Source organism: Bos mutus, chromosome 9, assembly GCF_027580195.1.
Source record: "Bos mutus isolate GX-2022 chromosome 9, NWIPB_WYAK_1.1, whole genome shotgun sequence".
NCBI classification, from domain to species: domain Eukaryota; kingdom Metazoa; phylum Chordata; class Mammalia; order Artiodactyla; family Bovidae; genus Bos; species Bos mutus.
The window spans coordinates 87,220,254-87,244,472 of NC_091625.1; the positions used below are offsets into that span (position 1 = coordinate 87,220,254).

General features: G+C 45.1%; 1 protein-coding gene across 1 annotated transcript; it reads left to right on the forward strand.

The window, feature by feature from the left end:
- The first annotated feature begins 567 nt into the window (after nucleotides 1–567).
- On the forward strand, nucleotides 568–5,156 carry RAET1E (retinoic acid early transcript 1E). The gene is made up of 6 exons (XM_070376856.1): nucleotides 568–933; nucleotides 1,779–1,959; nucleotides 2,737–3,000; nucleotides 3,241–3,522; nucleotides 4,363–4,502; nucleotides 4,904–5,156. Exons 1-5 carry the CDS (start codon nucleotides 850–852, stop codon nucleotides 4,470–4,472), a joined length of 921 nt encoding a protein of 306 aa, XP_070232957.1. The 5' UTR covers nucleotides 568–849; the 3' UTR covers nucleotides 4,473–4,502; nucleotides 4,904–5,156.
- Nucleotides 5,157–24,219: the final 19,063 nt, after the last annotated feature.

The following is a 24,219-nucleotide window of genomic DNA, read 5'->3' on the forward strand; positions in this document are numbered from 1 at the left end:
CCAGATGCCATGATCTTCGTTTTCTGAATGTTGAGCTTTAACCGAACTTTTTCACTCTCCTCTTTGACTTTCATCAAAAGGCTCTTTAGTTCTTCTTCACTTTCTTCCATAAGGGTGGTGTCATCTGCATATCTAAAGTTATTGATATTTCTCCCGGCAATCTTGATTCCAGCTTGTGCTTCTTCCAGCCCAGTATTTCTCATGATGTACTCTGCATAGAAGTTAAATAAGCAGGGTGACAATATACATACAGCCTTGATGTACTCCTTCTCGTATTTGGAACCAGTCTGTTGTTCCATGTCCAGTTCTAACTGAGCTGCCCTTGTAAGGAATGCCATCCATGAAGGACTGACTTGGGGCAGCTGGTCAGGTGGCCAGGGGAAAATCGCTTTAGGAAACACAAGATGGGATGGTAGAGAAGAGAGGGGCGGAGCCTGAGCGCCTGGAAACTGGCCCGGGAAGGACCGAGAAGTCGCCCGTGGCTCCTTGGCCGGGCCTCGTCCCAGCTCGTGGGTCCCCGAAGTCACCGCGGCGGCGCCCAGACTGACAACCTGAAAGAGCCTCGTCATCACCCCGCAACCCTGGGCACTTCCTTACAGAGACTCACTCACCGGCCGGGCGGGCCTCCAGGGGCGCCGTCCCCCGAGCGCAGCACCTCGGCCCGGGGTCTCTCTTCCGCGCCCGCCCGGGGTCCCCGCTCCAGGGACGCCTTTCCGAACGCCGCCGGCCGAGCTTCCCCCGAGCCGGGGCCACGGGGCGTCGGGCCGAGATTCGAAAGAGCGATTCAAACTGAAAACCCCGAGGAGAGTTTCGGAACTTCTCTTGTGGTTGCGAACTCGACAGTGTCAAATGCGCGAAAGCGACCTTGGCTGGACCTGGCAGGCGAGGACCGCACCCCGCCGATCGCAGGTGCCGGATGCGGAGGAGTGGGCGGTGAGTGCGATCCCAGGACGGGCCCCCTCAAATGTTCTGTCTTCTCTCGCCACCCCGAAGCCACCAGCCTGGAGACCGCGGGGCTGAGCCACCTGCGCGGCTGATGTCGTGCTGGAGACGGGTAGCGCAGGGGAGGGGGCTGGGAAAGGCGGGAGGGGGCCGCTGCTGCTTGACTCGGGAAAATCCGTCAATGTTTTGCGGTGAGCTTGCTCCTCCGGGACCCTAGAAGGACTTTGCCACTTGCCGGTGAGCAAAGGATAATAAATTCCCGGCTGTTCTGGAGCTCGGCTCCAACAGGCCTATTGGATTCTGTTGTACACCCTCCTCCGATATGACAGACCTGGTGGGGTCGGCCGCTGCTGGTTTGATTAACAGAAGGAAATGACAACCCACTCCAGTATTCTTGCCTGGAGAATCCCATGCAGAGAGTAGCCTGGCGGGCTACAGTCCATGGGGTCGCAAAGAGTCGGACACGACTGAGTGACTAACATGTAGTGAATCGTAATCATTACAGAGAAGGTTTGAGAGGTTAGGATGGAAAGTGGATGTAGAAGAAAAGAAGGGATAACTGAGCAGGAGATGGCAGCGGTGGGGTAGGGGTGAGGGAAGAAGTGAGTTCAAAGAAAGATTAGAGCAGGAAGTGGTTCAAGGAATGAGCAGAAGAGCCAACAAAACGTGGGCTTTTCTTGCTCACACCAGAAAAGGGATTTTTTGGAGAGAGGATAGTTATTCAAAGTGAATTTGGCTTTGTGATGTTATGACTATTTTTTTTTAATGAGTAATTACATTTGAAACTTAAGAAATACTTCCTGGGTATAAGTGTTATTTTTCTTGTTTTTCAACAGGGCTTCCTCAGTCTAGGACTGAAGACTTTGGGCAGTGCCAGGAGACAGAGGTATAGACACACCCCAGGCTACCTTTTGCTAGTCACTCTCCTAAAACTGCAGGGAGGAATGTCACTGGCTCACACCACAGATCATCTTTTGCTGATACTGCTGCTGATAGAAGCCGGGAAGACTCTGGGCAGTGAGTGTCCTGGATCTGGGACTCTGGTGGGGTAGGGGGACATGAGAAAATGGGGAGGGAGGGGCCTCCACCCAGGTGGGCACCTGTCCACCTGCTCTTAGGATGGTGAGGGTGTGGTTTAGTTGGACTGGCTGCCCAGGAGGTGACCCTGCCTTCCAGGACCCCACCCAAGGCATGGTGCCTGGGCTTGTGCTCCTGTAGCAGCTTTCCCTCTTCTGGCAAGTCCCACCTCCTACTCCAGTAAAACTTTCCTGATGACTAGGGACCCATAGTGAATGTGGCATGTGTCCTATGGCATCCTTCTCCCCATTCTGTTGAAAGTCTTGTCTGTTCAGACAGATTTTAAGTCTCTAGAAACCAGACACTGTCTTCTGTTTTTGCTGCCTCACAAGCTGGCATGTGCATATTTAGTCACTTAGGTGTGTCCAACTCTTTGCCACCCTACGGACTCTGTAGGCTCCTCTGTCCATTCTCCAGGCAAGAATACTGGAGTGGATTGCCATTTCCTTCTCCAGGGATTGAACCTGGGTCTCCTGCATTGCAGGCAGATTCTTTACTGCCTGAGCCACCATATAGCAGATAAATCTTCCTGCTAATAGTATATGGACAGAAAAGATCCACGGTGGCATCAAAGTGTTTAACTAAAGCTCAGACAGTTAAAGGTGGGGCAGGACTGAGGATACAGCAGAGGAGGGGGTCTGGGATAGAGACCCCTCCCTCTGCAACCAGGCCCTGGAGGAGGAAACTCCCAGCCATACCTGTGGTTTTCTCTCACAGATGCCCACTCTCTGTGCCTTGACCTCACTGTCAAATCTCAGTCCAGACCTGGCCAGCCCTGGTGTCAAGTCCAGGGCTCCGTGGACACAAAGCCTTTCCTCCAGTATGATAGTGCCAGCAACAAGGTCAAACCTTTGGGTTTCCTGGGAAAGGAGGTAAACGACACGAAAGCGTGGACTGAAATAAGCCAAACGCTTGTAGAAGCAGGAAAAGAGCTCAGGATGGTCCTGCCTGTCATCAAACTGGACGAAAATGAGACGAGGGGTAAGTATGGGAAGGGGGTGGGAGCTGGAGACAGCAAGAGAAAGAGTGCATGCAGGGAGGGGATTCCTGTGAAAGGACTGAACAGGATCCAGCCTTAGAGACCCGGTGGACCTGATGGGTAAAATGGGGCAGGTCATGGTCAGAAGATCACGAGCCCCTAGATGTGCAGACACACTTGAGTGACTGGGGAGGATGGACTGTGGAGAGTCCAGAAAGATTCATTGTGTGTGGGGGGCACAGGTCCTCCCACCCTGCAGGTAAAGCTGTGTTGTCAACGTGAAGCCGAGCAATGCTCTGGTGCATCCTTGCACTTCAGCCTCAATGGACGGACAGCTCTTCTCCTTGACACCATGAGCATAACCTGGACAGTCATCGATCCTGGAGCCACAGGCATCAAGGAGGAGTGGGAGAACAACCAGGAACTGGCAGAGTATTTCAGGACCATTTCAACAGGAGACTGCAGTTACTGGCTTAGGGAATTCCTGAAACACTGGGAGAAGATGCAGCTCCCAGAGCCCACAGGTAACTGAGTGGGACGTGGGGGAGGTGGCAGCTCTCTTCAAAGGTCTAGTGCCTTCATGTGTGGATATGAGCACATATGTTAGTGTAATTGAAAATGTGATGATGGATGGAGTGACTGATCTCTTGGTGGGCTTCCTGTCTGGAGAGTCAGTGATGGGCATAGCACAGAACTGGCCAGCATCCTCCTTTCCCAGCCCACCTCCCTCAGCACAGGAGCCCCCTTCCTCATTAACCAAGACCCCAGGCACTGCTCGATGGTCCCCAAATCTATATATGCATTATGTTTCCAGGCTTTCTTTCCCTTTTGTCGTACTGATCCTTTAACCAGCTCAAATGTCACTTAATGAAGCCCTTATCCCTTCCCAGACAGAATTAAGTGCCCCCAATTGTGTCCTCCTCAAAAAGGACTCCTCACAGTAAACATGTCCACCTGAAAGATAATCAGATGGACATTTGCTGTCTCAGTGACTCAGACAGTAAAGAATCTGCCTGCAAGTCAGGAGACCTGGGTTCGATCCCTGGGTTGGGAAGATCCCCTGGAGTAGGAAATGGCAACCCACTCCAGTATTCTTGCCTGGAGAATCCCAGGGACAGAGGAGCCTGGTTGGCTATAGTCCACGAGCTCGCAAAAGAGTCGGACATGACTGAGCGACTAACACAACTCAGGAGAAATATTAGCTCCACGAAGACAGAGCGCAAGCCCATTAATCTTTCCATACCCGGACCTGAAGAGTGGCTTCACATGAGGCAGTAACTATATGGGGAACATGTGCTAAGGACAGCAGGTACTGAGGAAGGTGTATTCTTAGATTTGACAAGGCTTTTGCTTTTTCGTTTTAGAATCACTAATAATGGCCCCAGATATCAGCCAGTCTGCATCCATCCGATTGGTCTCTTGCATTATCCTATTGATCATCACCCAGTTAGTTCTAATTGCTTCATCGTCATGAATATTATGAAGAAATCAGGGACCACAGCAGGTGAGAAGCCAGCTGGCCTCTGGCTCCTAGGCAGGTTTGTTCTGGTCAGGACTTGGGAGAGGTGAGCCATGGGTTTCACCAAGCCCCTGTCCACTGGACCCATCTTTACCAAGATGATGTTCTGTCTCTGTCTTGGGCCCCCACACTTCCCTGTAGTGTTGGGAACCACTCTGTTGCTGGGGTAGAAGAGGCTGGTGTGGGCAGCAGGACAGTGCAGTGGGAGTGGGGATGAAGACAAGTGTCTTCTCCTTTGGGGGCCCCAGGTACAAGATGTAGACGTGGTGGGGTGGGGTGTTGTCCTGAGATCTTACTCAGGCTTTCCCAGACCTTTGATGAAAAAAATCTTTTGTTCTCTGATGGTAGCATTATCTAGCTCAACATTTTCCCCAGTGTTCTAACAGCTATTCCATCATCTGGATGTTTCTCCCTGGACTATGAGAAGGTACAATGTTAAACCAACTCTGGGTGGCAAAAACCGACCCTTGATGACACTCTGGCTATTGATCTAATATACTACCTTCTACTCAGAGTGAGGTTTAACAAGAAGCTAAAGAAGCCCATGCTTGAGAATTCCTTCACTTTCCAGGACTGTTGATGGGCCCTTAAGATGTATTGACTTGGTCATTTTGAGGATTTGCAAAAGTCAAATATTTGCTCACAATCAGTTAAGACTTCAATTCTGTTCTTTCCATCAGACTTGCCTTCATGTGGGGTGGAATTGGGGTGGGGGGCGGGGGTTGGCATTTTTAAAATTCTGTTAAGAAGATAATGCATTAGGGATATACTATGTGATTTAATCGGAGAAGGCAATGGCACCCCACTCCAGTACTCTTGCCTGGAAAATCCATGGATAGAGGAACCTGGTAGGCTGCAGTCCATGGGGTCGCTGAGAGTCGGACACGACTGAGCAACTTCACTTTCACTTTTCTCTTTCATGCATTGGAGAAGGAAATGGCAACCCACTCCAGTGTTCTTGCCTGGAGAATCCCAGGGACGGCGGAGCCTGGTAGGCTGCCATCTATGGGGTCGCACAGAGTTGGACACGACTGAAGCGACTCGGCAGCAGCAGCATTCTTTAAAGGGCTTCCCTGGTGGCTCAGGTGGTAAAGCATCTGCCTGCAATGCAGGAGACCCGGGATCTCCTTTAGCGTTCTTTAAAGTGTAATTGAGTGTAGGTTTTGTGTGGGTTTTGTGATTTGTAGACTTGTGTGAGAGGAAAGAATCTGCCAGGAGCCCCTGTCTGGACAGATTGCTCAGAGACTGTAGGTATGCTTGATTCCCAAAGACAATTCCAGAACTTCCTTCTGGCCCAGGCTTACCGTTGACCGTCTATCAGGAAAATCAGGGGGAGGATAGAGAGAGCCAACTGGAAAAGTGTCTTGAAGCTACATGATTTTTATTGAATGTTCATTATTCAAGGGGACTGGGCAGAGGTTGGTGGAATATTTCCTCGACCTCTTAATGTACTTCTTGGCCACTGGGTCCTCCATCACTGGACGTCAAGTATTCTCAGCTGGGGTGATGCTCTGCTTCCATTGGTTGGTTGTATAATCACAGGAAGTGCCTTCTGTTATTCCATTTCTTTGGTATGAGTCAGTTCAGTCACTCAGTCATGTCCTACTCTTGTGACCCCATGGACTGCAGCACACCAGGCTTCCCTGTCCATCACCAACTTCCAGAGCTTACTCAAACTCATGTCCATCACGTCGGTGATGCCATCCAATCATTTCATCCATTGTCGTCCCTTTCTCCTCCCGCCTTCAATCTTTCCCAACATTAGGGTCTTTTCAAATGAGTCAGCTCTTCGCATCAGGTGGCCAAAGTATTGAAATTTCAGCTTCAACATTAGTCCTTCCAATGAATATTCAGGACTGATTTCCTTTAGGATGGACTGGTTGGATCTCCCTGCAGTCCAAGGGACTCTCAAGAGTCTTCTCCAATACCACAGTTCAAAAGCATCAATTCTTCGGTGCTCAGCTTTCTTTATACTTCAACTCTCACATCCATATATGACTACTGGAAAAAACAGAGCTTTGACTAGACAGATCTTTGTTGGCAAAGTAATGCCTCTGCTTTTTAATATGCTGTCTAGATATGCTGACTTATAATATGCTGTCTTGGTACGATTAGATACCTCAAATTTCTTTCCATGAAACAACCATTCCCATTTTTTAAGCACCAGTGAAAAATAAGACTGGTACTTTCTTCTCTGAGAAGCTTCACACTGTTTGGTTCAGAGATGGGGTCTGGGGAGGTCGAGGAGGGTAGGAAAGATTCAAGACATCATTGCCCACGTTGGTAGCTTCTCTTCTGTCCAACTATGGGAGAAACAGTGTTACAGGGACTAGAACGTGCCCATGCTACAAGCAGAGCTGGGGTTTTGCCTGCTGATTTTAAAGTGTATTTTCTTTTTCTATCCTGTTGTAGAATGCTGGACTGGTGACTGTCACCACCACGCCTCTCAACTGTGGCCCCCGTCTGAGAGTGCTTCTGAACCGCCCCACCAATGAAAAGCTCCTGATGCTGCTCCCTGTGGGGTACCCCAGTGAAGACGCCATGGTGCCCAACCTCACACGGAAAACTCTGGATCAGATCATGGTGACTGTGTAGGAAGGACACAGGCAGGCAGATGCTGGAAGGTGATGCCCTGCTCCCCTCTCCGGTTCCTCTTTCCCTGGGTGTCCCATCTCCCTGGCACTCCACTCTGCAGGGGTGGCCACTCTGTGTGTCGAGAAACCTTTCCACTTTCTCCAGCACTTTGAGTCTGAGAAGGCCTGGTTCCACTAGTGAGATTAGCTGAACATACAGAATAAGAGACCAACAGGTATGTTCCTTTCCATTTCTTATCCACTTTGGAAATGCATTAAATATTTATTAAGAATATGCCCTGGTTTTTATGTTTTTCTAAATTGTTCCAGAAAAATCATGGGGGATTTTTTTTAACTCTTTAAAAATTCATAGAGGAAAGAGTTATCAGAAAATTTAGTGTAGTCCCAAGAATTCAGCTGTGTGATGATTTCTGAATTTAAATTTAGACTGATCAAATGGCTTTCCACCCCACGCTTTCTGGTGGCTTTTAAGCAAGGATTATTTTTAAGAGGAACTCTTTCTGAGATTCATGGAGACTCTGCTAGTCTTCAGTAAGTAACCTTCAATATATTTAAAACATCACAAGCACAGAACAGAACAGTGTGTGCTTGTGCTGGTGAGTTGAACAGGCTGCCATCTGGGCATATAAATGGTTAGTCGCACCGTCCAGCCCAGTGTATGTTGGAGCTGGCTCGCACCAGCTCATGGAAGCTGATGGTTAAATACTCAGGAATTTTTCATGCCAGTTATTAAACCATTTGCAGCTTGTAATTGCCGACGGTGGGAGTACACCACGGCAATTGGCAGACACGCAGATCAGGACTTGCTTTCTTTTTCTTAAAGAGCGCTGTTTTGAACCTAGGTACAAAACAGAAATGGACCTATAGAGATCAGACTTGTGGTTGCCAAGGCGAGATGGGGAGGGAGAGGGATGGACTGGGAGTTTGGGGTTGGTAGATGCAAACTATTACATTTAGAATGAATAAACAACAAACTCCTACTGTACAGCGTGAGGAACTATATCCAATCTCCTGGGGTAAACCATAATGGAAACGAATATTAAAAAATGAAATGTATATATGTGTAAAACTGGGTCACTTTGCTGTATAGCAGAGACTGTCACAACATTGGAAATCACTTATACATCAATAAAAACATGAGATTTTGAAAAAAAAAAAAAAAAGAGCACTGTTTTCCCGACACTAGGGGGCACTAGCTGTGTCCCTCTTCTCCACTCTCCTCCATGAAACGCACTTACCCTTTTTCTCCAGATGGCAGTCACACTGTTTGGAACCCATGGGGTCAGAAGGTGCTGGCGGGGGAACCCCGCCAGCTCCAGCCCTTCACCCGTCACTGCTGTCTCCCTCCCGGGGTGCAGCTCACACAGGCACAGGGGTAGCTCAGATAATTGCTCAGCAAGCAGCTGTGCTCAAACTCTCCTGCCTCATGTCACTTTGTATGTGAGTCACACAGTGCATTGATAAGATCATCACTAGTGTCACCGATAGGAGTCAGGGCTGGCGACAAATCTGTATCAGGGAAAAGGAAGACTTTTTTTCCTCTTTAAAACATAGAGGGAATTCCCTGGCAGTCCAGTGGTTAGGGCCCCATGCTTTCACTGCCAAGGGTGTGGGTTCCATCCCTAGTTGGGAAACTAAGATCCTGCAAGCTTTGTGGCTTGGCCAAGAGAAAGAAAGAAAGAAAACTTTATGCATATATTTATGTATAGAGAGAGAGAGAGAGAGAGAGAATTAGTTATTATAAGAACCTGTGCTTTTGACCTTTGAAATCCTTTGAAGTAGCCAGATGTCTCTTTACTAGTCCAAAATCTTCCATCTAAATCTTTTTTTTCTCTAGACATTCTTTTCCCCAAATCTACACATTTTACTAAATGCATCCTTTCCTATATTTTGCTTATATTCTTTTTCAAACAATTATTAGTACTGTGATAGGTGCTTGTCCTGAACTCTTTACTGTAAACGAGCATTGTTTTAACTACATTGTGGCTTTATTAGACATAATCACAGTACTTCCAGTTGTTTTTAAAAGGACAAAGATACTCTTGAGTTCCAATAGGAGAACAATTGGTATCACAATGCAAAGAAACTGAAGTTGTATTTCTGAGCTTATGTTTCTTCCGTTTTGAAGCTGTTTGAACCCAGGGCGTTCTTTGCTAGTTTCAGTGCTTCCTGCTGAAGAGGTGATGGTACGGGGGAAACTTGCCTCCTGGATGTGGGGTGGAGAAGGAAGCCACAGCAGTGGTGGGGGTCTGGGTACAGTTGTTCAAGTGCGAAGTCCCCTGAGAGGGAAGGGGAAGTCCAGTCACGTGAGTTAGAGCACCTGAGCAAAGTGCTGATTGGTTGCCTTCTAATCACACCGTCCAGAAGCACAGCCCTGATCTGTCATGGATGCTGCATTGAGTTGCCAAGGTGCAACTCTGGGAACTGCTCCCGCCAGCTTTCTCTTTGGGGGATAGGATTATTCATAATCCTTAATCTGGATAGCTCACCATAGACAGGCCTAGATTCAGGTTCCCCTTCGAATGCTCCCCAGCTGGGTGGCTGTGCGAAACTGAATCTTTCTCAGCCTCATTTTCTTCATCTGTAAAATGAGGACAAGTGTAGTGCTTACCTAGGACTATTTTGATCGAGCGTGATGATTCACATTATAGTTCCTGGCATAGGGTATGTGACACCTGGTGCTAGCTTTTACTGAGGGCTCTTGATATTACTTCCCTGGTGGCTCAGACGATAAAGCGTCTGTCCACAATGTGGGAGATTTGGGTTCGATCCCTGAGTCGAGAAGATTCCCTGGAGAAGGAAACGGCAACCCACTCCAGTACTCTTGCCTAGAAAATCCCATGGACGGAGGAGCTTGGTGCATGCTACTGTCCGTGGGGTCACAGAGTCAGGCATGACTGAGCGACTTCACTTTCTTTCTTGATATTATTTAGTTAGGACTAACCTAGACAGCATATTAAAAAGCAGAGACATTACTTTGCCAACAAAGGTCTGTCTAGTCGAGGTTATGGTTTTTCCAGTAGTCATGTATGGATGTGAGAGTTGGACTATAAAGAAAGCTAAGTGCTGAAGAATTGATGCTTTTGAACTGTGGTGTTGGAGAAGACTCTTGAGAGTCCCTTGGACTGCAAGGAGATCCAACCAGTCCATCCTAAAGGAGATCAGTCCTGAGTGTTCATTGGAAGGACTGATGTTGAAGCTGAAACTCCAATACCTTGGTCATCTGATGCAAAGAACTGACTCATTTGAAAAGACCCTGATGCTGGGAAAGATTGAAGGTGGGAGTAGAAAGGGATGACAAAGGATGAGATGGTTGGATGGCATCACTGACTCAATGGACATGAGTTTGAGTAAACTCTGGGAGTTGGTAATGGACAGGGAAGCCTGGCATGCTGCAGTCCATGGGGTTGCAAAGAGTCGGACACGACTGAATGACTGAACTGAACTGAACTTGATATTATTATGAATGTTATTACCACTCTGATTAATACTATGTGCTATGCACATTTGACCATGAAAATTAAAACCATAAAATGACACTCTTCAAGAGTCTTGTCCTTAATGCATTGCTAAGTTGCTGCAGTCGTGTCTGACTCTGTGTGACCCCATGGACGGCAGCCCACTGGGGTTACCCCTGTCCCTGGGATTCTCCAGGCAAGAACACTGGAGTGGGTTGCCATTTCCTTCTCCAATGCATGGAAGTGAAAAGTGAAAGTGAAGTCACTCAGTTGTGTCCGACTCTTAATGACCCCATGGACTGCAGCCTACCAGGCTCCTCCATCCATGGGATTTTCCAGGCAAGAATACTGGAATGGGTTGCCATTGCCTTAATGCATTAAATCATCTTAAAACGTGAAAGAACGCTGTCTGCTGTCTCAGCTTGAGCCTGTTTTGAGGATGAAGGTTGGCTTGACTATATCTGATGGGTTCTGGGAGCCTCTGGATAGGACTTCCTGCATGCATGCATGCTAAGTCGCTTCAGTCGTGTCCAACTCTGTGTAACCCCATGGACAGCAGCCCACCAGGCTCCTCTGTCTCTGGGATTCTCCAGGCAAGAATACTGGAGTGGGTTGCCATTTCCTTCTCCAGGATAGGACTTCGGAATCTCTTTAATAGTAAGATCTATAAACAGAGGTCTTTTTTTGTTTGTTTGTTTGTTTAACTTTTAATTTTATATTGGCATGTAACCGATTAACAATGTTGTGATAGTTTCAAATGCACAGCAAAGGGACTTAGCCATAGATACACATGTATCCATTCTCTCCCAAACTCCCTACCCATCCAGGCTGCCACATAACTTTGAGCAGAGTTTCCTGTGCTATATGTAGGACCCAGGTGATTATCTGTTTTAAATATAGCAGTGTGTACATGTCGATCCCAAACTCCATATCTTTTCCCCACATCCTCCTCCCTCACTAGCCCAGTAACCATAAATTTGTTCACAGAAGTCTATTTAATAGTAGGGAAAAGCATCCTTGGAAAACTTTTTTCAGGGAAGAGACAATGAAGACACATAGTAAGATACCATGGTGACAATCAGTGTCAGAAAAAAGAAGCAAATCTGAATGTGGTGAAGACAGCTGCTCCCAAGAAATATGTTGTCCCCATTTGTTAAAGAATCTGCTTGCAATGCGAGAGACCCAGGTTCGATCCCTGGTTGAAAAGATTCCCCTGGAGAAGGGAATGGCAACCCACTCCAGTATTCTTGCCTGGAGAATCCCATGGGCAGAGGAGCCTGGGAGGCTACAGTCTATGGGATCGAAAGAGTCAGACACAACTGAGCAATTAACCCATTTGTTAATCATCTCAACATTTCATCACAGACGCACCCTACGCAGACTTGTATTCCTTGCTCTTTTCTGTTCGCTGTGACTATTTTTTTCCTCTCACTTTTCACCATTATAAATCCAACTGGCCTTTCTGGTTTCTTCTGTCCTCGCTGCGCCCTCTCCCCCATACATTATTCTGATCCTGGTAATAAAGGGCTAACAATGAAAGGTGAGGGAAGATCTTTCTTAGTTAGCTGGGGAGAGAGGAGGAGATGCTGCAGTCTCATATGTCAATATCACCATAGAGGTCATGTCCGAGAGTCAGTGGTGGCAATGGGTTCAGTGGTTGAGCACAAGAGCTTAAGAATCACTCATCTTGGGTTTATTATATCCCTGCTCTGCCAGCCATCTAAAGGGAAAAGTCCTTGGTAGTCTTAGGCTAATTGCTTAATCAAGGCTCTTAACTGATGTGTAAAATGGGGTGAGTCATACTTTCCCTTGTGGGGTTTGGCATAGTCTCTGGTACACAGCATTTAAAAGTGATAGCGTCTTAATGTGATGGTGATGGTTGACATCACTGTAGTCTTCAGGCAGCCCTACTTTGGGTTCCAGGTGGGCAAAGATAAGAAGGGTGGGTGAGGGACCCCTTCCCCTCAGATGAGAGGCCTGGCTGGGGTTCAGGTGGCAGCTGCAGACCAGGTGAGGGTGGCCCAGGGTGTCAGCTACACCGGGTCAGAGAGCTTCTCAGCAGACGTCACCGTTGGGAACTTGAAATGTTTTTTTTTTTCCCCTCTGTTGTAGTTAATGCTATCAATTCGATATGCAGTTGGGTAATTACTCTTTACATGCATTTTTAACATTTTTAATTAAAAATTACAGTGGAGAAAGAGAAAATTGGAGACGTTCACCCTAGAGATTACATACCTTGGCCCAGGAGTGACTTCCTCACCCCCATAGCCCACTGGCCGGAACTAAGTCATGTGGCCTCGTCAGAAAGTCAGGAAAGGTCACCCTCCTGTGTTCAGAAGGAGAGGGAACTGAGACGGGGCTATGCAAGCATTAGAAGTCTTTCTCCTCAAACAAGTGACTTCAATCAGTTCAGTTCAGTCGCCCAGTCATGTCTGACTCTTTGTGACCCCAAGAATTGCAGCACGCCAAGCCTCCCTGTCAATCACCAACTCCCGGAGTTCACCCAAACTCATGTCCATCGAGTCGGTGATGCCATCCAGCCATCTCATCCTCTGCCGTCCCCTTCTCCTCCTGCCCCCAATCCCTCCCAGCATTAGAGTCTTTTCCAATGAGTCAACTCTTTGCATGAGGTGGCCAAAGTATTGGAGTTTCAGCTTTAGCATCATTCCTTCCAATGAACACCCAGGACTGATCTCCTTTAGAATGGACTGGTTGGATCTCCTTGCAGTCCAAGGGACTCTCAAGAGTCTTCTTCAACACCACAGTTCAAAAGCATCAATTCTTCGGCACTCAGCTTTCTTCACAGTCCAACTCTCAGATCCATACATGACCACTGGAAAAACCATAGCCTCGACTAGATGGAACTTTGTTGGCAAAGTAATGTCTCTGCTTTTTAATATGCTATCTAGGTTATTTAAGACTTAAGAAATAAAGTTGGATACAAAAAAAAAAAAAAAAAACGTGGGGAGAGAAAGGAAGGTTGAAGAAATGGACAAAATTAGAATTAGGATGGTGAAAGATGTAAAAGTTCTCTTCCAAAAGGTAAACGTTAAAATTGGTTGATACTTGTCTGATGCAGCTTTTAAATATAGCATAAATTTAGGCCAAGAAAATTAATATAAATGTATTGAGAAGGAAGCTCATATTCCCTTCTTCCTAAACATTCCTCCCTCTGCCCACAAAATAGAAACTTCTATCTCAGAAATGGGCTCCCCTGGTGGCTCAGACAGTAAAGAATCCAGTTTTCCCTGTCCTTTACTGTCTCCCGGAGCTTACTCAAACTCATGTCCATTGAGTCGGTGATACCATCCAACCATCTCATCCTCTGTTGCCCCCTTCTCCTGCTCCCAGTCTTTCCCAGCATCAGGGTCTTTCCCAATGAGTTGGCTCCTCCCATCAGGTGGCCAAAGTGTGAATTTCATGAAATGGAAACAACTGTAATGTTTCAAACCCCACGGATCTATAAATAATGAAAAGTCTAAAACAAATGTTGCCGCAGCTCTGCTGTGGTGGCCTCACTTTCACAGACACTCACACACACTAACACTCACACACACACACACACAAAGGGCCAGACATTCAAAAAAGGAGGAACTTCTCTGCCTTTTAGAGAGAAATGAATGAAGAGAACAGGAGGTGGGGATGGTAAGGAGATCACACCCCCTGGGCTGGAGTGGACTGAACAGCTGATGCATCTGAGGTTGGACCTGATCAGCGCCCCCTTCAGGTGACTCAGATATCATCCAGGACGCACAGTCTGCAGGGAGAACAGTGCCCGAGGCAGACAGCCTGTGGGTTAACTGGTAGTTCTGATGAAAAGTGAGATGCTATAATCCCATGTGGGGAATTCCTGAAAAGTCACAAGGAAGGGGAATGGTTCATGTTATTCTTATGACTTTAGAATCATGGTGCAGAACCAAATGTTCAGGATTCAATTCAAGACCATTAAAATGTCCTTAAAGCAATCTGGAAGTACGTTAGCAGTGTCTGCAGAGAGCCAAGCAAACCTAGAAGCCAATGATGTAATAGAGGAAGTCAGCTAACTTGGGTGGAGGGGGAGTCGACAACTTTCTTCTACTCTAATAATTAAGAATAAAGAATAATAACTAAGAGGTAACTGGAATGAAGCTTCTAAAATCAAACCCCTCTGAAGATGTCCCCTGTTGTCATGGTAACCACAGAAAGGGTTGGGAGCTGGCTTTCCTTCTGATTTTGGCTCCTCAGTGCCCTTGGTTTATCTGAGATTCCACCATATTTTGGTCATGAGTCCTTGATGAAGTAACTTTGACTCCCTTGAGGTCAAAAATCTGTTCCTTTGTTGAATAAGTGACTTTCCAAGTCTGATAATGTTTAGAATCAATATGGAGATGATGACATAAATCAAACCCATAATATTGATACTCTCACACTTGCTTATGTTTCTTATCAAGTAATTAATTTTTTTAAAACTTATGATTCCAATTTAAAATGTGAAATTGATTTAGGTTTATGATTTTATGTTGAAAAGTGTAAGAAAGTTTACAGTGTAGCTCATTAACAGTATTAAAATAGATTCATTATATTTATCAATTTAATTTATCAGGTTTAGAAGAGCTGTTTAAATGTATGAGAACATTTTGGCTTAATTGGTGATAAACTTGCCAGGTCAATTATATGAAATGCTAAAACAGAAAATCAACTATGATTAAGTCTATAGAAGGAGTTTAAAATGTTTAAGAGATTTTAATAAATGATTCTGGTAAATGAGACAGATGCTTTAAGGGAGTTTTATTTATTCAACCCGAGTTTTAATCAAGCATTAATCAAAGCCTTTCTTCCCAAAAGTAATTAGTTTTAAATTATTTAAATGCACTGTGCTGTGCTTAGTCACTTAGTCATGTCTGATTCTTTGTAACCCTGTGGACTGTGTCCGCCAGGTTCCTCTGTCCATGGGGATTCTCCAGGCAAGAATATTGGAGTGGATTGCCGTGCCCTCCTCCAGGGAATCTTCCCAACCCAAGTATCAAACCCATGTCTCCCGCATTGTGGGTGGATTCTTCACTCTGAGCCACCAGAGAAACCCAAGAATACTGGGGTGGGTAGCCTATCCCTTCTCCAGGGGCTCTTCCCCAACCCCTGTTATGTTTGTTATGTGTAACAAATAAACAAAAAAAAACAACCATAGTGGCTTAAATAAGTAGAGGGGGATAAGTTTGGATACAGGTCCAGGGTTCAATGAAATCCATGACAAAATCATTCAGGACTACATCTGGCAATTTTCAATCTTGTGAAAGTAAAAGTCGTTCAGTCATGTCCAATTCTTTGTGACCCCATGGACTATACAATCCATGGAATTCTCCAGGCCAGAATACTGGAGTGGGTTTCCTTTCCCTTCTCCAGATATCTTCCCAATTGAGGAATTGAATCCAGGTCTTCCACATTGCAGGCGGATTCTTTACCAGCTGAGCCACAAGGGAAGCCCAAGAATACTAGAGTGGGTAGCCTATCCCATTTCCAGGGAATCTTCCCCACCCAGGAATTGAACCAGACCAGGAATTGAATCTCTTGTGAGCTGGCATTTAAATTCTTTTCTGTTCATTCTTTCTCCTTGTGTAAATGTGAATTTCTCTAGGGTATATACATCAGCATAGACTTGCTGGGTCAAAGAACATTCATATTTCAATTAGATATTTCAACTAAATTGTTCTCCCAAGGTTCCCTGTCCCAGATTTTGAAAACTCACTTATTGAGCATCTCCCATGAGCAGACTTGAATTCTAAGACATCTTATCCTTCATGTGTGCTCCACTCTGTCTCCAAAGTGCCCAGAGCAGTGGCTGCGACATGAAATATTTGTTGAATGGCTGAAGACATGATGGCCCAAGGGGGTACAGTGACTTGTCCAGGGTTACAGACTATCTTGAGGACAGCGCTGGAATTCAAGCCTAGGCTGCTGACTCCCTGAAGCCTGAGAGGAAGCAATTATTGTAAACACAGTCCCTTGAGCTATGGGTCCAAAGTTCTGTCCCCAGGCAGAAAGTCTGGAGTGACAGCTTGAGGGCTCTCCCACGTGGCTGAGCTGGTATAAGCCAAACACACATGCCATTGGAGGTGGGAGGTACAGTTCCTGAAGATTCTTCAGAAGGCGAGCCTCTGATCCAAGAGTGTAGGAACAGAACTGCCAGGGACTGTGAGGGCTATGGTGACGGGGGGGATCTTGGTCGAGGGGACAGAGCAGAGAGGGGGACAGGCCACTATACTGGCAGAGGGAATGCTGACCCAGCAGAGGCTCCCTGTGGAAGCCCTGATGTCACATCAATCTTTAAAAGATGAAGAAGAAACACCCAGAGTTCTTCCGTCCAGCTCCCTGCAAGTCCTCGCAAGGCAGCCATGGGGGCTGCTTCGGGCTGAGCCGCAGAGCCCTGGGGGATGGCTCAGACCCAGGCTCAGCCTTGGAAGCTATTCATTTGAGGTCTTGAAGTTTGTGTTTATTCTGGCCTTTCTTCCTAGTTGGATTTGCATTTGGTTTTCATCCCATATTGTCTTGGATCCAACCTGGAATGTATACATCACTTAGCAAATGAGCCGAGAGCAGGGCTACCAAAGGGATGGGAAGTGAAATCCCCAAAGTGGGGGTAAAGGGGAGCAATTGGAGAGAGGGAGTGATCATGGGCTGGGGGCAGAGAGGGTTGGGGATGTGAGTCCCAGAGGCAGTAACAGGGTCTTCTAGTCCTTGAGGACCAGCTCTGCCAGACTGGGATACCTGGAGAGAGAGAGAGAGACAAAGCGAGCTAGACTGAGCATTTGGTCAGAATACATGCAAGAGAACTAGCCCAAGAATCCAGCATCGCAGTGCCCACTGTCACTCAGACTCTTGCTTAGTCCAATTGGACCATTTTCTGTGCCCCCCAATTCCCCATGGTTGCCCTTCCTGATCAGACCCAGATAACCTTTCTGTATACTTCTCACAGCTTTATCTTCCATCCTTTAAGGCCCAACTTGCTGCCACTTTGCTGGAGAAGTCCCCCAGAGTCTCCAATGAGATTTCCAGAGGCAGAGACCAAGGTCAGACCTTCTCCTTCGAGCATCGATAGTGTCCCTTCCTATGGCACTTGCCACCCTCCTTCTTGACCCAAGCTCTCTACTAGACCCTCAGCTCTTAGAGAGAAGGAACCAAGCTCGGTGTCCCCTGGGCACCTGGCACATGGCCTGGCCCACAGTAGGTGCTTGGTGATTATTGTCTGATACGATTCACATTGCAGGGAAGCCCTGCAATTTGATGCTATCACTCGATGATCGGGAGACCTCACCAAAACCTTTTCTGCATTTTCGGTGGGAAATTCTTGGGGGTAAAAAAAAGGAAAGCCCGGTCTCTCAGATTTGCTGGTGAGATAAACCAGTTACAACAAACCCCACATAATTATGGGCAGAGTAGAGGTAGGTATTTGGAGAGTGGGGTGGTGGGATGGGATTAAACTAAGTGCTGTCTCTTCACTTTTGGCAATCTGAGTTTACAATTTAATTTCTGGTTGCAAACTGGAGCATTGGGCTTACTAAACACCATGTTTAACAAAGAGTTTTGGTCTGAAAAAGGAAGCGAAAGCCCATTTTCTGCCCTTGGAAAGGGTGCATGCCACCCATGTAGCTGCCTTCCAAGAAAGGTATTATGGGGTGTATCAGTCAGGTCTGGCCTAAACGGAGATCATTTATTTGCATGAGGATTTAAAAAAAGAAATTGGTTGCAAAGTTGATGGGAGCCCTGCCAAACCAAAGTAGATGTTGAGGCAACGACTGATGAGCCATTACCCTCCCCTTCCCAGGGGTGATGGTGAAGGTCTCCCCCGACAGGCCACCTGGAGGAAGCTGGGAACACGGATGGCCTGCCTGGTAGAGACCCCAGAGCTGTGCAGCTCAGGACACGGTCGGAGACACACACAGAGAAGTAGTCTGACTTCACCCTTCCTCTGATGCTCCAAACTCCCACCAGTGCTTCTCATTGACTGAGACTTCCTTCTTTTCTCCCTTCCTCCTCCTTCCTTTCTTCCCTATTTTTAAAAAAATTTTTTTAGAACAGGGAAATTTTTTTTTCTGGTACTTACTAATATATCTAGAAAAGAAAAGAACATATTTAAAATTAAATGTAAAAAACTTGATATATGGTCTTCTTTCTTTACCTCTATAGTATTAGTTTCTGAAGGAATAAATATTGAGCTAGTGATCCCAGGAGGCTCCCCCAGCCTATCAACTATTGAAACAAAAAAGGACTGTATCAAGCATGTGAGTTTCAATAATTCAGTTCATAACATTGAAATGGAGAAACTTTCATCGCAAACTCTTCATGTACCTAGAAGCTAGTGGACTTCTGATCTTCAATTAGGTATTTAAATGTAATTAAATAAACACTTCTGCAATTTCCTTAATTAAGGTCTAAGGGAGTGAAGTGATTTAACTTATGCCAGTTTTCATCCACTGTGTGAATTTTTTTTTTAATGTTGAAGGTCAAACTCAGAGTTTCCTAGCTTAGAGGCAGAAACTAAACCAGAGACAGCGTGAACTCTAGTAGTGACCTATAAAGGCATAAAGGTAAAAATTGTGGGGGAGAAGCTGGAGGGAAAATAAAGCTTAAAAGAGGCAGATGTCCACTAATTAAAACTAATACGGGCACGAATATCAAAGCTAATGGATGGTAGCTTTAATTCTTTATGACTTTGTATCCAAACCCTAGTTTTCATGGTTACATCCATATTTGAGGCATGTGGTTACTTGTTAAGTGCATGAATCTCTTACTTATTGCTTCCCAGGTGGCTCAGTGGTTAAAGAATCCACCTGCCATTGCAGGAGATACAGGAGACACCGGTTTGACCCCTGGGTCAGGGAGATCCCCTGGAGTAGGAGATGGCAACCCACTCAAGTATTCTTGCCTGGAAAATTCCGTGGACAGAGGAGCCTGGTGGGCTACAGTCTATGGACTTGCAGAGAGTCAGACATGACTGAGCAACTGAGCACACATGCACACATGGGTGTTTGTTAAATGCATGAATCTCTCTTCCTTATTTTTTAATGTATCTACTTTCAATAAAGATTGAAGGCAGCTGACACTACTGCAACTTCTTTTTTCAAAAAAGCAAACAGAAAATGGGAGGAATAGAGGCAATAAGAAAGGCAATTTCTGCAATATTTTGCTTTTCCCACCATTCTTGGGGGCAAATGACCACATTACATTGTTATCTAAACATAAGACCTTTTGACAATAATCTGGATATGGAAAGGCTTTTCTAAAGAATATTTCAGTGTTTGCTCTTCATCACAGAAAAGTGCAGTCTTTGACAATTTTAATACGATATATGGCATATTAGTCATAGAAGAAGCTATAGACAGTCATTGAGAAAAATGGTTCACTTCAAAATGATGAATTATATTGAAGTATTAAACCAACTCTAAGCCTTACATACAATAGGTATGATTTAAAATTCCATTTCCCTTTTTCTAAGCAATATTTCTATGGTTGATCATAAAAAGTAAACTCAAATACGTGCCAGCCAATTACCAGAAGATCTGTCCTTCTCAAAGTCAAGGTTAGAAGCAGAGATTCTAAGAAGCTCGCTGACATTCTTCTAAAACATATGTGTGAGATTCACTCTTTCTCATTTGGAATTATTAACTTATAAGATGAAGACTTAACAGTGAGGATTCTTTGTCATAGCTGATAATTAAGAAGCAAATACAGATAAAACTGTTGAGCCAACACAGGCCAGCCAGGATCGTTGGACTGCAGGAAACCAGCCATCTCAGGAGCAGACATTTTCTGCTACCCTGAGCGGTCAGAAGCCACCTATACCAAGAATCAGGAGACAAGGGGCTCAAGAGCCACTGGGCTCTTCCTCTTTAGGAGGTGGGTAATCACGCCTACTGTTTGGTGTTAGAATCAACTGAGATGATTTATATTTTGAGGCTATAAAGTATCATGTATATATTGGATGCGGTAGTCACAGTGAAGACAGAAATGATGGAGATTCATTGCAAACTAGTCCTACTCCTAAAGAATAACCCAAAGTATATCCCTATGAAACGGATCCATTTATCATTGGTCTCTATTTTGAAGGACAGCAAGTCAAATAAACACTTTATAGTGGAGTCAAAACAGTTCCCTAATCTCTGAAAATCAAAACTTTTCCCAATGATCTGCAGTCTCAAAACACAATAGATCCAATCATGGGCTTCTTGGGGGAAGTATAAACAAATGCATAAAATGTATTTTAAACATTCAACAACTACAATGATAATATATTAAAATGGTACTTTTCAAAACTCAATCTATAATGTCTAATCTCATAGCTTAATCCCAGGGCATAAACTGTTAAGTGGACTCGCTCCAAATAAAACGTACTAGATTTTAAAAAATCAAAAGGTTGACATTCTTCATCTAATAAAGAATAAAAATAGAAAAAAGTTTGCAATGTCTTCATAAAGCTCATGTGTCTTTGCTTTGATTTCTTTTTTTTTTATTTCTCCTCCACTTTATTTTTTTTATTTTATTTTATTTTTAAAACTTTACATAATTGTATTAGTTTTGCCAAATATCAAAATGAATCCATCACAGGTATACATGTGTTCCCCATCCTGAACCCTCCTCCCTCCTCCCTCCCCATACCATCCCTCTGGGTCATCCCAGTGCACTAGCCCCAAGCATACATGTAAAATATCATGTATGAAACGAGATGCCAGTCCAGGTTCGATGCACGATACTGGATGCTTTGATTTCAAAACTCTATTTTCAGCAGCAAGCAGATAACTTCTTCCACACACTCTAAAGGTAAAAAGGAGACGTGTGTAGAGTTTATACATCTTTCCTGGTGGCTCAGTGGTAAAGAATCTGCCTGCCGATGGAAGAGACTCCAGTTCAATCCCTGGGTTGGAAGCTCCCCTGGAGAAGGTAATGGCAACCCACTCCAGTATGCTTGCCTGGAGAATCCCATGGACAGAGGAGCCCCGAGGGTTACAGTCCATGGGTCTCTAAGAGTAGGATAGCGACTAAACGACAACAAAAAAATAGAGTTTATATCAGGAAATGACTCACTTGACAGATGCTTGGATTTATAAAAAGTCTCAATCCTCTGGTTCACAAGTTGCAATCCAGAGGGCAACATTTCCCACCTCCAAAGGCCTTCATCCACTGTCACAAACCCACCTTACAGATCCAGAGCAGTCCTCCACAACAAAGGTCTTCAGACCTTTACTCAGGTCTATTTACTAATGGACTGGAATGAGTGAATTTAACTCAGATGACCATTATATCTACTACTGCAGGCAGGAATCCCTCAGAAGAAACGGAGTGGCCATCATGGTCAACAAAAGAGTTCGAAATGCAGTACTTGGATGCAATTTCAAAAACGACAGAATGATCTCTATTCGTTTCCAAGGCAAACCATTCAATATCACAGTAATCTAAGTCTATGCCCCAACCAGTAACGCTGAAGAAGCTGAAGTTGAACGGTTCTATGAAGACCTACAAGACCTTTTAGAACTAACACCCCAAAAAGATGTCCTTTTCATTATAGGGGACTGGAATGCAAAAGTTGGAAGTCAAGAAACACCTGGAGTAACAGGCAAATTTGGCCTTGGAATATGAAATGAAGCAGGGCAAAGACTAATAGAGTTTTGCCAAGAAAATGCACTGGTCACAGCAAACACCCTCTTCCAACAACACGAGAGAAGACTCTATACATGGACATCACCAGATGGTCAACACCAAAATCAGATTGATTATATTTTTAGCAGCCAAAGATGGAGAAGCTCTATACAGTCATCAAAAACAAGACCAGGAGCTGACTGTGGCTCAGACCATGAACTCCTTATTGCCAAATTCAGACTTAAATTGAAGAAAGTAGGGAAAACCACTAGACCATTCAGGTATGACCTAAATCAAATCCCTTATGATTATACAGTGAAAATGAGAAATAGATTTAAGGGCCTAGATCTGATAGATAGAGTGCCTGATGAACTATGGAATGACGTTTGTGACATTGTACAGGAGACAGGGTTCAAGACCATCCCCATGGAAAAGAAATGCAAAAAAGCAAAATGGCTGTCTGGGGAGGCTTTACAAATAGCTGTGAAAAGAAGAGAAGCAAAAAGCAAAGGAGAAAAGGAAAGATATAAACATCTGAATGCAAAGTTCCAAAGAATAGCAAGAAGAGATAAGAAAGCCTTCTTCAGCTATCAATGCAAAGAAACAGAGGAAAACAACAGAATGGGAAAGACTAGAGATCTCTTCAAGAAAATCAGAGATACCAAGGGAATATTTCATGCAAAGATGGGCTTGATAAAGGACAGAAATGGTATGGACCTAACAGAAGCAGAAGATATTAAGAAGAGATGGCAAGAATACACAGAAGAACTGTACAAAAAAGATCTTCTCAACCCAGATAATCACGATGGTGTGATCACTCACCTAGAGTCAGACATTCTGGAATGTGAAGTCAAGTGGGCCTTAGAAAGCATCACTACGAACAAAGCTAGTGGAGGTGATGGAATTCCAGTTGAGCCATTTCAAATCCTGAAAGATGATGCTGTGAAAGTGCTGCACTCAATATGCCAGCAAATTTGGAAAACTCAGCAGTGGCCACAGGACTGGAAAAGGTCAGTTTTCATTCCAATCCCAAAGAAAGGCAATGCCAAAGAATGCTCAAACTACTGCACAATTGCACTCATCTCACACGCTAGTAAAGTAATGCTCAAAATTCTCCAAGCCAGGCTTCAGCAATATGTGAACCGTGAACTTCCTGATGTTCAAGCTGGTTTTAGAAAAGGCAGAGGAACCAGAGATCCAATTGCCAACATCCACTGGATCATGGAAAAAGCAAGAGAGTTCCAGAAAAGCATCTGTTTCTGCTTTATTGACTATGCCAAAGCCTTTGACTGTGTGGATCACAATAAACTGTGGAAAATTCTTCAAGAGATGGGAATACCAGACCACCTGACCTGCCTCTTGAGAAACCTGTATGCAGGTCAGAAGCAACAGTTAGAACTGGACATGGAACAACAGACTGGTTCCAAATAGGAAAAGGAGTTCGTTAAGGCTTTATATCGTCACCCTGTTTATTTAACTTCTATGCAGAGTATATCATGAGAAACGCTGGACTGGAAGAAACACAAGCTGGAATCAAGATTGCTGGGAGAAATATCAATAACCTCAGATATGCAGATGACACCACTCTTATGGCAGAAAGTGAAGAGGAACTCAAAAGCCTCTTGATGAAAGTAAAAGTGGAGAGTGAAAAAGTTGGCTTAAAGCTCAACATTCAGAAAATGAAGATCATGGCATCTGGTCCCATCACTTCATGGGAAATAGATGGGGAAACAGTGTCAGACTTTATTTTGGGGGGCTCCAAAATCACTGCAGATGGTGACTGCAGCCATGAAATTAAAAGACGCTTACTCCTTGGAAGGAAAGTTATGACCAACCTAGATAGCATATTCAAAAGCAGAGACATTACTTTGCCAACAAAGGTTTGTCTAGTCAAGGCTATGGTTTTTCCTGTGGTCATGTATGGATGTGAGAGTTGGACTGTGAAGGCTGAGTACTGAAGAATTGATGCTTTTGAACTGTGGTGTTGGAGAAGACTCTTGAGAGTCCCTTGGACTGCAAGGAGATCCAACCAGTCCATTCTGA

Bases quoted from the DNA above. Each gene is read 5' to 3' on its own strand.
- RAET1E (XM_070376856.1), top strand. From the start codon at position 850: ATGCGCGAAAGCGACCTTGGCTGGACCTGGCAGGCGAGGACCGCACCC. The intron at 3,001-3,240 runs GTAAGTATGGGA...TGGGGGGCACAG, and splicing joins GGACGAAAATGAGACGAGGG to GTCCTCCCACCCTGCAGGTA. The intron at 3,523-4,362 runs GTAACTGAGTGG...TTTTCGTTTTAG, and splicing joins GCAGCTCCCAGAGCCCACAG to AATCACTAATAATGGCCCCA.